This window comes from Pinus tabuliformis, chromosome Q (genome assembly GCF_031772625.1).
Source record: "Pinus tabuliformis cultivar Carrire ecotype Pingquan chromosome Q, CPIR1, whole genome shotgun sequence".
NCBI classification, from domain to species: domain Eukaryota; kingdom Viridiplantae; phylum Streptophyta; class Pinopsida; order Pinales; family Pinaceae; genus Pinus; species Pinus tabuliformis.
In genome coordinates this window covers 897,622,739-897,637,612 of record NC_142296.1, presented here as the reverse complement: position 1 = coordinate 897,637,612, position 14,874 = coordinate 897,622,739, and the positions used below count along the sequence as shown (strand labels likewise).

General features: G+C 42.0%; 1 protein-coding gene across 2 annotated transcripts in view; it reads left to right on the top strand.

Moving 5' to 3' along the window:
• Nucleotides 1-14,874, top strand: part of LOC149222364 (uncharacterized) — a 214,265-nt gene that overhangs the window by 72,948 nt on the left and 126,443 nt on the right. For both annotated transcript variants that reach the window (XM_089385393.1, XM_089385394.1), the window contains exon 3: nt 733-851. In XM_089385393.1, coding sequence (XP_089241519.1) covers nt 733-851 — 119 coding nt within the window. The remainder of the gene's footprint in view (nt 1-732; nt 852-14,874) is intronic.

Genomic DNA, 14,874 nt, shown 5'->3' with positions numbered 1-14,874 from the left:
TTGCTATACTATGCCAACCTCTATATGCATATTATTTTGCAACTTCAAAGTGTGGGGCTCGACTTGGAGCATTTGCACTAGTTTCTAGGCAATCTAAACTCTTTGAGAGAGGATTGAGATATAGAGTTTGGCGTGTTGTTTGGGAGAGATGGGAGCATTGCAATAGTTGCTATGGAGGTCCTCCACCTGAGGCCATGAATTAAAAAGTCCTGAAAGCTGTCCCTAGCTATTTTTTAGAATAAGAAATGTTCAAGGATGCAAACCAATCTAATGATGGCTAGGGAGCCACATTTCCTGATCCTGATCCAGCCAATGGTGGTTGGAGTTCCGTCCCCAAGGACAAGGATGATCTCCCTCCTCATCTGGACCTTATCTTGACAGTGACTTAATTTATGAATATTGTTATGTGTGCTTTTTGTTTTGTGTGTGTTAATAGCAAATCCTCATGGTTTTTATGGTTATCTCCCAAGTGGACCATTTTATTGTTGTGTGGCTTTGTGGCCTTGATGTGTACCCAAGTTTCAATTTTGATAGACTTTATGGTCTTGGGCAGACATCACAGTTTATAGGGCTCTAGCCGAGAGTACTTTTTTGTTTTTCATGGCTTATTGTAAGTAAAAATTGCCTGATATATGTACATTATTGTTTTATTAGGAGTTAAAGGAAGCATTTTGTACCAAAAAAATAAAAGAACTAACAATCTTTTTTTCTTTTTCTTTTTCCAATTTTCAGATATCTTGTGAAGGAAAGGTGGTAAAAGGTGATCCAGGAAGCTGGATTGTTGAGGAGGCAGATCAGATTTCAGCAGATATGGTTGTTGTTGGCAGCCATGCTTATGGGCTTTTAAAAAGGTATAGCAGTTTACTACTAAAGTTACTGTTGATTGTACTTTGTTTTTATTTATTTGGATTGAAGGTCTAGACTCGAGATATATGATCATATTAAAATTGCTATTATAGGTGAGAATACTAAGAACAAATGAAATATTTTTCTTTGAAGTTCTTAAGTTTGGTAGCTGTGATTGTTGATTTTTCTACAATTTGCATAGTAGAAATCAATCTTCTGATCTAATAATTACTACCTAATTTATCTAATGTTACTGATATCATTGAACAATTATACACAAAAATATTCAACAGTAAATACAACAGAAATAATAAAGATCATAAAGAGAGCCATGCACAATAGAGACAACAATTTTCCTTGGGAAACACAAACTCGGGAGAAAACCCAACAACTCTTTTTCTAGGAGAAATTATTCTTCAGCTAGGTTTACAATTCCAAATTGTCTAGAAATTGTGCCAAAAAAATTCAAGTCCAAACTTCAGTTAAATTCATCCTCTATTTTCTCCCACACATACCTGTTATGCAAGAGAGATGATGACGAGTGAGTGATCAAGTGAAGTGTCACACAAGTCGAATGCGTGCATTTACCCCGAGGTACAGATCCCTTCATGAGTTGGGCCGACTTGTCCTTTTTGAGCCTACATGAAGCCCAATAAAAATTGAATTTTTATTTTTATTTTCATAAATCTTCTAGGCTAACTTAGGAGGACTCTTGACATTTGGAATACCTCCCGATACTACACAAGAATCAACACTCCCTCTTAGCGAGGGAGGTATTCTCCTTGGCTGCAACATATTTCCCCTTAGCTGAAATTTCTCCTCCATAAGAAAAGTTCATGAGCTTGCTATGTTGGTCTATGTCTATAGATAACTCCATCCCGCAGTGGGCAATGTTAGTATCTAGGGCCTTTTACCTTTGGCCAATATCATTTATGGATTCTTCGACAAATGTATCATCTCCTCTGGTCAAAGTCCTTTATGACCTAGCCAAGTCGTTTTGGCTTCTTAGGAGATACTATGCTCTTGGACCATTCACCCAACCAAAGTCCTTTATGGCTTTTTGGGTGAATTACATCCATCTCCTTTGGTCAAAGTCCTTTATGACCTAGCCAAGTCCTTTTGGCTTCTTAGGATGCAATGTCCCATATGAAAAGAATTTGGAACAAACTCTTCAAATCAAATTATCTAGCACTTAACAGGAAATTGCCATGGAAATCCAAACCCCAGAAATTTCACTGAAACCATAAACTCACAAATTGCATAGAATCTCATTAAAAATAACAACATGAGGAACAATTTGAAATGTAGCGACCAAAATCCAGCTTTGTTATATATAGATAGATGCCAATACAATAGCCAGAAATGACTCTCCGGTCTCCAAACTGAAACAGAAAAACAATCACTACACCTGTGGATTCTGAATGAATCCACCAAGGGGAGATGGGCGCTCGCCCAATCTCTCTAAATCACCCAAGGTTTTCCGTCCTGGGGCTACCAATGGAGTAGAGAACCACGTTCTTAACCTCTCATACAAGAAACAATATCAACTCCAAGATGTCCTCCAATCGTCTCCTCCTTCTCTTTTATAGATTTGATGGATTCCTTTAGAACCTTCTATTTTATTATTATTTTAATCATGGAGCACTTTTCCCTCTTTTATTTGAATTAAAATATTCTTTTTAATGTCGAAAAATGGTAAATTGACCATCATGTCACCCCAGGTCACTGAAACTCATCTAACCATCCCATCATGTAGATCTTCTCGTTCTGATTCTAACGAGCTATTACACTAAGGTGTTTTGCCACGTATTCCTCCCAGAATGCCACCTTAAGCATAATTAATTGAGTCGAGCCCACTAATAACTCACTTTTTGAGAGTTGTCGGAATGCACCGGAACGAAAGGAAAACTGTGCGAATGATGGAATATACCAAGCGAATGCCGTTGGACCTCATAGAAACTCCTCAAAACTCCATTGGGACCCCTGATGACATAACCTGCTCCACGGACCTAGCCATCCCCTGCCTTGGAAATCCACCCTAGCTGTACTATGAAGAAGAATAAAAATGGGGACATGATAGTCCTCCCGCCCCAAGATTGCTTTCCCTCAAGCAATCCAAACCTGTGGACCAATCTGGTGGCCCAACGCAACTGAGACCCAATGCCTGGATCCCATATGAACCACTGGTCCATGTCATGCCTCCAAGCTATCGAAACATGACTGGATCCTCCAATACTTGGATCCCATGGCCATCTCTGACTCAACCTGCTACTAGTAGGTCCACCTGGATCCCAATGCCACCAAGAAGGAGCATCAATTCTCCCTGGCTCCTACTGTGCAATAGCTCCGGATGTGAATGCTGTCCCACCAACTGCGTACCAACTCATCACTTCTCTCCAATCCAACTCTCGGCATAAACCAAGGTCAATCTCATCATGCTGATGTTGTGCTGAGATACTGATGAGTGGCCAGCCTACATCCTGCTGCCAACTGAAGCATGTAACATCCCTCACCTCTAAGGGCTTCGACAATACAATTCCTCTGACTAAAAATGATACTCCATTAGTAGGGTACCAGCTCATGATCTCTCGCCAATCCAATGCATGGATTCCTGTGCAAGGAATACATTTGCCATGTAATATTGATCCATGTTCAACTCCTGATGCTCCACTTGGACAATCAAAACATGTCCAAGAAATCCTGCCTCTCTCCCTCTAATGGTAAAAAGTGGGCAAACTGTGCTGCAAGCCCTGTTTATGAACTCCTGGAGAGGGCTGCTGCCTGAATATGTTGCAGCTTTGTTAGCTGCCGCCATATCTGTTTGCACCTCATCAATGGGTAGACCCAAAGATGGATGCACCATCATCTCCAACAACTCCTGCTGCCTACTAGCCTCCTGCAAAACTACCCCATCAACCTCCAACACCCACTGAGGACAGATATCTGCAACTATTACCTCTCTGGAGGCTGCCTTCACATCTATCTGCTCCACTCTAATGACTGGCCCCATGGGTGTCTTCTCATCCTCCACCATGGGCTCAACGTGAGCCACTAGCTGACTATCCAAAAATGGCCCATCCGGCACACTATGTCTATCAACTATCTCATGCTCCTCTATGTGCTCTCTATGCTGAATCATCCATTGCTCATCTGCTCCCGGATCTCCTTTCCTCATGGGAACAATTGACTGCTCATCATATTCCTCTGCCACACATGTATGCATATTTGGGCTACTGTCATCAATTCCATATGACTGCTCCTGCTCCTCGGAGGTACCATCGTATGAACCCATGGACTCGCCCAAGGAAGAGTCCTCATCCTAACAGACATAAAGAATATCTCCCTTCTCTACCACTGTGATATCCACAGTGTCACTCAAGCATGAGTGGTCAGGTCCCCAAGGTCCCTTGCAGACAAAGCAAAGTCCCTTCCTCCTCATCTCATTCTCGCTGCATGATCCCCCACTCTTGAGTTGCTCCTCCCTGGAAAATTGCCTCCTGAACAACCTAATGTTTTGCTCAACCAACCGCTCGGCTAGCTCATAAGCAACAGGTGATACCAACTGTTGTCTCCTCCAAATAGACAACAATCGAGACTGCAACTCATGACAAATGGCATCACGGCCTCTCATACATGATGACAAGATGGACTGCATGTGTGCTATGACTCTATCAGGATGATGTTTCCCAATGCTAAAGAAGCATTAGAACATCTGTAGGATCAAACCGTCACACTTCAGATCAAACATGATCTCATAAGTCCTAGTCATGGCCATGCCTCCTAAAATATCAAGCTTCTTCCCAAGGTTGACTCTGGCTTGTGGTCCAAGTCTTGGAAAGTTTGTACCACTAGTCTGAAGACTCTTCTCATAACATCATCATTGTAAGGAGCTATAGGTGCGGTCAACCAGATAATTGTTGATTTGGGGTAGCATTGGATGTGATCTAGCCACGAAAATTGGTGGAGACGCTAAAGCACATGAGATCTGCAAGACTCAGAAATGTTTTGGACAGATTGTACTCGGTTTGGGAGATATTAAAATAATTAATATTTTTAATGGAGTTCCTAAGTCTAAACTTAGGAAAAATAAAATATTAATGGGTATTAATATAAAACTGGTTAGAAGGTTCCAAAAGTCATGGATCAAGCCAAATCTAATCTTAGTCGTTGATTAGAGATTTAATCTCGGTCGTTGAAGGACCAACGAGAAAAGTATAAGAAGAGGCTTGAGGGTCAGTTGGAGAACACACCAGAGTGATCAGTCATTCTATTCTCTAGAGCGGGGTTTGCTAAGAGAGATAGGATCAGTGATCAGCAGCGAGGGGTAGTGAATACATAGCAGAGGCAAAGTTGGTACCAGAGAGACAACGCAAATCCCGGAGAGGTTGACGCAGAGGCAACGGGGTGCTACGCAGTGGCAGCCAGGAGTTGCGCAGAGCTAGGAGAGGCCACCGTGTGAGACACAGAGGGTTGTGAAAATTCTATCATTGCAACCACTAATTTACTTTTCCTACTTATTCTTCAATAAGTTATTTATGAAATTCCTTCAATAAACATTAAAATAAATTCTGCTACAGATATTACACCGTAATACAGAAACAAATACATGCACAAGAATCAACACATTGACACAGTTATTTTGGACAACAGTCCCCGAAAAAACCCAATGTGGGAAAATCGGTGCAGCAAGGGAGGATTTTATTATTTAGCAATTCTTCAGTACAACAGGGTGCCAAACTGTCTTACCCACAGAGAGAAAAATTCTCCAGCACCTCTCCCAGTCCCAGCGTCAGCTTGGCTAACCTCTGCGTTGCTCCCAGACACTCTGCGTCAGCTCCTGCTTGACTGCGTCAACCCTGGGCCTCTCTGCGTCACCCATGCAGGCCCAGCTAGTGACTGCGCAGTCTCCTACTGCCTCTGCGTTTGCCTGAAATGCCCTGCGTCTGCCTCTCTTGCCCCAGCGCTGGTCTCTAGTGGCTGATCCTGTCTCTTTGTTCCGTACTCGCTGCCTCTTGACTGCTCACCAGACCACTAGTTCCAATTCCTCAGCTAACCCCGCTCCAGAAATTGAACTGACTGGTCTCCCTTAGTGTATTCTCCAAGTGACCCTCAAGCCTCCTCTTATACTTTTCTCGTTGACAAATCAACGACTGAGATTAAGTCCTTAATCAACGACTAAGATTAGATCTGGCTTGATCCATGACTTTTGGACCATTCTAACACAGTTTTATATTAATTCACATTAATATTTTATTTTTCCTAAGTTTAGACTTAGGGACTCCATTAAAAATATTATTTAGAATCTGCCCAAACCCTTTTTGGGTATTGGAAATCTGATGTGTCTTAGCCTCTCCACCAATTTTCGTGGCTAGAGCACATCTGATGCTACCCCAAATCAACAAGGGTCTAGGGCTGACGTAGAAGCTCCAGAAGTTGACGCAGAGGCTAGCAGAGCTGACGCAGGGCCAAGAGGCAGTGTTGGAAGGATTTCGCAGGACAAACTAGGTGCTGGTGAGCCGGGGAGAGTGACACAGTCCCTACCAGAGTGACGCAGAGCAGTGGGAGCTGCAATTGTTGCTGTGGGATTGTTCACTCGCTGATTGATCAGTCAGAATATCTGTCTCCGAGGAGAGGTACTATTTCCGAGGGCATTCTCTGTTGGGAGAGCCATTTCTGGCACCCTAGTTGTATTTTGAAAACTACATAATAACAAAATCCTCTGAATAGCTGCACCAGTTTTCCCACATTGGGTTTTTTCGGGGACATTGGTTCAAAAATAACGGTGTCACTTGTGTGCTTGTTTTCCTTCAGTTGATGAGCTGTAGATGTTGATATTGTACTTGTGTTTATTTTCAGTATTTACATGGTAAATAACTTGTTAAGTAATTAAACAAGTAGGAAGAATTAAACCAGATAGTACAAGAACAAGAAGAATTTCTAACGGGTTAAACTTAGAAATTTCAACATGGTATCAGAGCGTGGTTGCAGATCATAGGAGAGCTGAAGGCATCAGCTAAGCAGAGCATTTGCAGCAGAATCAGCTATCCGGGGTGACAGTAGCTAATCCTTGTGGAAGAAACAGAGGAAGGGTTGACGCAGAGGGATTGCATCATTAGTTCGGGCCAGAGAGAGGCTCATGCAGAGTCACGTAGAGACTACGAGGGTTGACGCAGTGGATGAGGGAGCTATTTTTACTGTAGCCAGGATTGCGCAGAGCCTAGAGGCTTAGTCCTTTAGTTGTTGGGGCGAAGGAAGCTGTGGGTAGTTTGCGGGAGCGAAGCTGGTGGGGTACTGTGGTCAGAACAGTACCTAACAGGGCAAGACCAAGGTAGAGGGAGTTGCTGCCGAGTCGGATTTCTAGCCAAGGAAGCTGGATCAGTGTTGCAGTTGCACAGACTATTATAGAGGAGAAACTTGACAATTGGCAGTAGGATTTCTAGGAGGGAAATCAGGACTCAGAGGGAGTCCAGAAGAGAACTTCCAGACGGGAAGTAGAGAGACTTGGAGGAGTCGAACCGAGAACTTCCAGATGGGAAGTAGAGAGAATTGGAGGAGTTGAACCGAGAACTTCCAGACGGGAAGCAGAGAGACTCAGCAGGAGTCGAACTGAGAACTTCCAGGCGGGAAGTAAAGAGGCTCGGAGGAGTTGACAGAGAAGAGCAGAGAGATGGTCGTGAATGGGATGAGTGATCACGATAGGCTGGACAGAGTGTCCAACTTTGTGGTCTGGAAGGCCAGGATCCTATCCATTCTAGACAGACATTGTATCAAGGGCTTCGCCTTGAGAGTAATGGCTATCCCAATTGACCTGGTAGCTAATGAAATGTACGAGGAGGCAATGGCTAAGGCAAAGTGCATCATCCCTGATGGGGTCAAGGATCATGTGGTCCAACATATTGCCGAGAAGGAAACGACAAAGGAGATGTGGGACATGTTGACCACTGGAGTGGCACCTGATGATTATATGAAGACTCCATGCCCAAGGATGATCCAGAGGACATTTGTACCATCAGATATCGTCAGTCAACAGAGTTTTTTAACTCTACTTCTATCTTCTCATCATCTTTCTTGTACCCAGATTACGCACCCTACAGGGAATTGTAATAAGTGATACTAGTAATGATGAGTTTTGAGTTTATAATAGGCCTAGGATGTTGGGATTCGATCAACAAACGAGTACACCTTGGAGTTTTTTTTTTTATCTGGTCAATTATCCCTTCTTTTTTAGAGGCGGATAATTTTCTAGGTTTTTTCACTCATGTTTTACCCCAAAGCCGGGGTGACGGTTTGAAGGTTGAGCCCCTGACACATCTTAGTGTCTAGAGTCAATGTATATTACCATACTAGATCACACAAAAAATATCGTGGAATTTGGTTAGGTCTAGGTAGTCATTTTTTAATTTTTTAGATTTCCCGCAGGTAAAAAATTGCAAATAAAATTGTATTTAAATTTTAATAAGTGTAGTCTAGAGAAGTTGTATGGGGTATGAGTAATTAAAATTACACCTCTCACCTTCAGCTTTCCACTATGACACACTTTGAGGGGTTAATAATGTGTTTTGGACCCTCAAAACCCACTTTTCCCAAGTGTAGTGGGAAATCTGGCAATTAATTAAGCCAAAAATTAAATAAATGGAGAAAAATAAATATCCACACATGCTAAATGTTGTGGAAATGAGGTGGAAAATTATATGGGAGTTAAAGCGAAGTCCCAAGGTGATGTGGACTCCTAAAATCAAGGAAAGGACATGTGCTCAAATAAAATCGATTTTTCTGGCATTAAATGAAAAAACTGCTTGGAAATTCGAATTTGTGAAGTTAATGCACATTTGGGAGGATTTGGGAGAATATTTGGTGGAGATTTTTGTGGGAAATTGTCCCCACATGGGTTACCACCCATATACACTTGTCATTCCACCATAAAATTCGAATTTGGCACATATGGGAAGAAGAAAATGATGTCCACTTGCCAGAATTCGATTTTTACATTTGGCATTGGAGTTCCATTCAACAAATTTGAATTTCTCTTTGGGATTGTCACCTCATGTCACTTGTTTAATCACTTCTACATTGGGATTGGCTCCAATGCCATTTGTCATTGTCATTCTTCATTGGGATTTGCTCCCAACTCTCTATATAATAGAGCCATGGGCTCTCACATTGCAAAATATTATTACTAGCTATTGTGCTTGCGGAAGCGCTGTTGCCTTGTACACTTTCAGAAATATCAATAAAGACTTTGGGGTTTCATTCATGAAGTGTTCCTTCTTTTTGAGTGTGATGAATTGTGGAGCATTGGTATAGTTCTTTTTACTCATGCTTTGATCTAATTTGCTTCCATATGCTCTTGTAGATTTGTTAATGTAGAGCTATCTTTCATTGACATTTGATTTAGAAGTATGCTCTAGGTATAGAATGCTCTAGTTGGTTTTAAATAAATCTCTAGACTTTCTTATCATTGTTTATCGCTAAATTTATATGGAACTAATTCTTGATTGAAGTTTTGTAGAGGGAACATTTTGTTAGGATTATAGAATCAAGCGTGAGGGGAAGTCTTTGGAGAGACCAACCCACTCTTGATACATTCTTAAAGGAGCTCTCATTTGTTCTTTGAACCTTCATAGTCTTATCTTATACAGTGGTTTTGTAGGGATTTCGGCACATAGCTTGTACACAAGCTGAGAACTTCTAAATTTAAATCTCTTTTAAAAAAACATTGTACTTCATTTCTTTCATTTGTTATCTAAGAGCTTGAAGATGGCTAAGCAAAGACAAGAATTTACTCCCACTCTTTAGCTTAGCCTTTTGTAAATTATAATTGTACATATACATTTTATCTTGCTGATTTTTCCATTAATACTTAACTTATTTTGCAGCCATTGTTTGGATTGTTTGCTAACTCTCGTGTGGCAAAGTTTGAAGAGCAACTTCCCGCAACATCTAACAAGTGTTTGCAGAACCTTTGGCAAGTGTTGGGGGTTCGATTTCCAAGGATGTTGTGAGCCCTTTTGAGGCTTATTTTGGCCAAGTCTAGTTCACTAGAGGGCTGCCCATTTTCCTTTCTAAGCCGTGGGCATTTGGAGGAAACTCACACCTTGTTTCCCTTGCATAAGTTTTGTGAGATCTTGTCACTACTTTCTCAAGAAAAGAGGTATAGTGTCCAAGTTTTAAGCAATTATTGTGAGGACTCTCCTTGAAGTATAGTTGAGAAGTTTGAAGGGCCCTCTTCTCATTGCAATATTAATAAAAGATCTAACTTGCTTGTGGGAGCTTGGGATTTCTCCCATGGTATCCTATCTCCCCATTTAGAGGGAGGCTTTTCTTGGGTGGATTGACATTTGCATGGTTTAAGCTTGCATGTTTCATTCACTTACATGCATGCTTTAATTGGGAATTAACACAACTTCACTATCACATTTCTTTAAGTTAAAGTTTGTTACAATTTCATTTGAGCTTTCCATTTTTTTTCTTATTGTTGCTTGGAGCTACAAGCTTACACTTTACTTTGGGCAATTCATCCTTTACATGCAAACATTTTATACTCTTAACAAACTTTGATTCGTTTCCATTTACCTTGGTAAATTGTTTTATGAGAACTTGAATACATGCTTCAATTTTATGCTACATTGTTATCTTGAATAATGGAGCAATTTATTGTCGTTGTCTATTTGAAACAAATTTTACTTTCAAGAAAATTACTTGTATCATTTTAATTCATTGATGAAACACATGCACCACTTGTAAGCTAATATTATTCCTCCAATTGAAGTTATAATTGCAACTTATGTTGAACACTATTTCATTTTCAGGCATTGCAAACTAATCTCTTTGAAGCATTTGCATGTATCATTATTTTAATTTGGGGAATTAACACAATTTGCATATCATTTAGGCACTTTATGAGGAGTGGGAGACATTTGTCCAGAGCATACTGGGTAGGGCGAGTCTTCCAGATTGGGAAGAACTGTGGGCGGCTCTTTGTCAAGAAGAGATCAAACGGCTGACCAAGATGGGAAGTAGCAGCAAAGGGGTCAGGATCAAGAAGGAAGAGGAAGAGGATGCAACTCTGGCATCTACGGGAAAGCAGGAGAAGAGGAAGAAGAAGGACCTCTCCAAGGTCAAGTGCTTCCATTGTGGGGAACTGGGTCATTATGTGAACCAGTGTCCAAGGAAGAAGAGTAAGGGAGAGGCTTCTGACTCGAAGGCAGCGCCAGCGAAGGCGGAGAAAGAAGTCGAGGAGGATGACGATTGTGCCATGAGTGCTCATGTGCCACTTGAGAAGAAGTGGGGAGACATCGAGCTATAGTCAGGAGGACTACAGGCGATGAGGGGCAGGATCCTTGAGGTACCCAACCTCTTGGATTATACCTTGCTACGGGAGCCCCAAAGAGGAGTAGCAGGACTGGTGGATGTGGGTAGAGACAGATGCGGATGGAGCGACAGAGAGTGCTACAGTGCAGGAGTCCTCGGGCAGTGCGAGGCTAGCAGGCTGCAACAGTGCGAGAGGCACGGGAGTGTTGCAACGGTGCAGGATGGCACAAAGAGGTGTGCAACAGTGCGAGATGCAGGGAGTTGTTGCAACAGCGCAGAAGTTAGTAGAGGGAGCACTTGTTAGCGACAAAGAGAGCTTCAACATCGGGAGTGTTTCTAGCCTGACAGGAATGTTAGAAGTTGGGTCGATTAGTTACTTACTTCTCAGTAATTGAGTTGCAGTGCAGTAGCATGATGCAACATGATCAGAGGGGGTTGCAGTGCAAATGTAGTGTTGGGAGAAAAGGACCAGCAACAACACAGACGCAAAGGGATATGTTGTACGAATGCATCAGTGGCAGTGGCAGGGCCATGGGCAGCAGTACAAGATGCAGCAGTGCAGAGGATGTTGGGCGGGGAGGCCTAGGATCAGCGCAGGTACTGATGCTAGATAATCAAAGTGATGCTCAGTGAGGAGTATTATTAGAGCACAATCCTTGCTAAGAGGGAGTGTTGATTTGGGGTAGCATCAGATGTGATCTAGCCACGAAAATTGGTGGAGAGGCTAAAGCACATGAGATCTGCAAGACCCAGAAATGGTTTGGACAGATTGTATCCGGTTTGGGAGATATTAAAATAATTAATATTTTTAATGGAGTTCCTAAGTCTAAACTTAGGAAAAATAAAATATTAATGGGTATTAATATAAAACTGGGTTAGAAGGTTCCAAAAGTCATGGATCAAGCCAAATCTAATCTTAGCTGTTGATTAGAGATTTAATCTCGACCATTGAAGGACCAACGAGAAAAGTATAAGAAGAGGCTTGAGGGTCAGTTGGAGAACACACCAGAGTGATCAGTCATTCTATTCTCTAGAGCGGGGTTTGCTAAGAGAGATAGAATTAGTGATCAGCAGCGAGGGGCAGTGAATACATAGCAGAGAGGCAGAGTTGGTACCAGAGAGACAGCGCAGATCCTGGAGAGGTTGACGCAGAGGCAGTTGGGTGCTACGTAGAGGTAGCCAGGAGTTGCGCAGAGCCAGGAGAGGCCAGTGTGTGAGACGCAGAGGGTCTAGGGATGACACAAAAGCTCTAGAAGTTGATGCAGAGGCTAGCAGAGCTAACACAGAGCCAAGAGGCAACGCTGGAAGGATTTCGTGGGACAGACTGGGTGCTGGTGAGCCGGGGAGGGTGACGCAGTCCCTATCAGAGTGATGCAGAGCAGTGGGAGCTGCAATTGTTGCTATGGGATTGTTCATCCTTTGATTGGTCAGCCAAAATATCTGTCTCCGAGGAGAGATACCACAGCCGAGGGCATTCTTTGTTGGGAGAGACGTTTTTGGCACATTTGTTGTATTCTGAAAACTGCATAATAATAAAACCCTCTGAATAGCTGCACCGGTTTTCCGGCATTGGGTTTTTTCGGGGACATTGGTCCAAAAATAATGGTGTCACTTGTGTGCTTGTTTTCCTTCAGTTGATGAGTTGTAGATGTTGATACTGTACTTGTGTTTATTTTCAGTATTTACATGGTAAATAACTTGTTAAGTAATTAAACAAGTAGGAAGAATTAAAATAGATAGTACAGGAAGAATTTCGAACAGGTTAAACTTAGAAATTTCAACAATAATGTTACTGAGACATGAGGCGACTGGAAGCCTAACCCCTTCACAAGGTTCCTCTAAAAAATTGTGTTGTATGAGAGCAAGCATAGCTGGTTTTAGAGCCCAAATTAGTTTCTTCCCCTCTAATTGGTTCACCTTGGAAAAGAGGGCATTTAGTTCATCAAGTTTGGAAAGAACTCTCCATGTGATTCTCATGTGTTTTAAATCTGTCCCAAGAGCAAAAATCTTGTGTCCTATTTCTGATTTTTGCAAATCCTTTGGCGTTTCTTGCTAGAGAAGAGTGTGGATACCTTTTGAGAATGTTTTGCTATTCTGTGTGGGTTTTTGGTCAAATGATGTATGTTGGTTTAAGGAACCAACCTTTGTGTTGTTTAATTCATTAAGGATTTTTATGAATTTATCCATCGCTGACTTTATACACAATAATTGACTAGACTCTCACATACACCTTAGCTTACTTATAGCAATACATTTCACTTGTTGACAACACTTTACAACCATAGACATCAAACAGTCATAACCCTAACAACCAACTCTCTGACCAACTTTGACTTATTAAGACAACTCAAGAGTTAGACTCAATTTTTCCTACTATATTATGGATAAAAACAATATAACAGAGCAACACAACATGTGGTCTTGAATACATCAGCTATGCCACAATGGTATACTAATCAACATATACCCTAACCCCCTCACTAATGTTACAACATATTATGCCAAACCTTATAATGAGATGATTTTTGACTCCTTCAGAAATTCCAAAAAGATTCTCTGGCAAATGAATGAAATGAATGTTGACAGAGTATAGATTTCTAAGGCACCACGGAAATTTTTATGAAGTGAACGAGAGAGTGCGCATGGAGTAGAAAAAAGGAAAAGGTAAACCTGGAAATACTGATCACCCGCCACAACAGCTCGACTTTCCCGGACAGTGGGATTCTTCCTTCGAAATCTGGGACTCTTTATTTGGTATTTAAAGCACTTGCATTCTTGGGTAGTCCCATTCGTAGGTCTGCATCGATCATCCCCCATGCACAACTTTGTCACTGTTGTCTCTGATATAATCAATGTGCATACAGTATGGCCTCAAGTCACGTGTGCGATGGCTCCAGAGTGGTCAATGAACTTTAGCTGCAATTCGTTTCACTGCCATTCTGCATCCAAGAACAATATGCAGCCTCTGTCCTCTACATTACATAAACTTTGGCACTGATCCACACTACCCTATGGAAAATACCATGATGTTGCCAAGATGCAGCACAATCCAACATACAAATCTGTGCGTGGAACCCACTGCCAAAACTCAGCCCAACTACAAATGAACTCGACCCTCTTTAACTGGAACACGACTCACCAAGGGGTGACTTCAATTCAGCTTCAATGATTATGGTTCATGGTCCCCATACACAACAATTCGGCTCAGGTGATAATCATGTATGCAAACTCGGCCTTGGTGGAGCAAATGGAGAATCCAACCCCCCTGGAATTGCTTGTACAACTCCTCAAAAGAGAAATAACTCGCCCTGCTAAGGAAACTCGGCCTGTTTGGCAACTCGGCCCACCAACAAGAAGGAAGCTCGGCTTTTTCAAAATGAATAATGCTGACGGTTTCAATTAATTAATTCATTTTAATACAAAATTTTAGCTCCCCATTCATGGCAAAAGAATTCGAATGAGAATTTTGGTGGTGGCCTTGGTAATACGGCTCTTTCAAAAACAATTTTGACTTCGCCTTTGAAACTATATCCCCTGAGTCCTGTGCAAGCTCTTGTGTCAACAATTTCGACCACAACTGGAATGAAAACTCGACGCGACTCCCGTGCAAGCTCTTGTGTCAACAATTTCGACCACAGCTGGAATGAAAACTCGACGTTGACGTTGGCTTGATCTTAGCGAGAGCAAAGGCGGCGTTAACGCACTGAGCGATTGCAT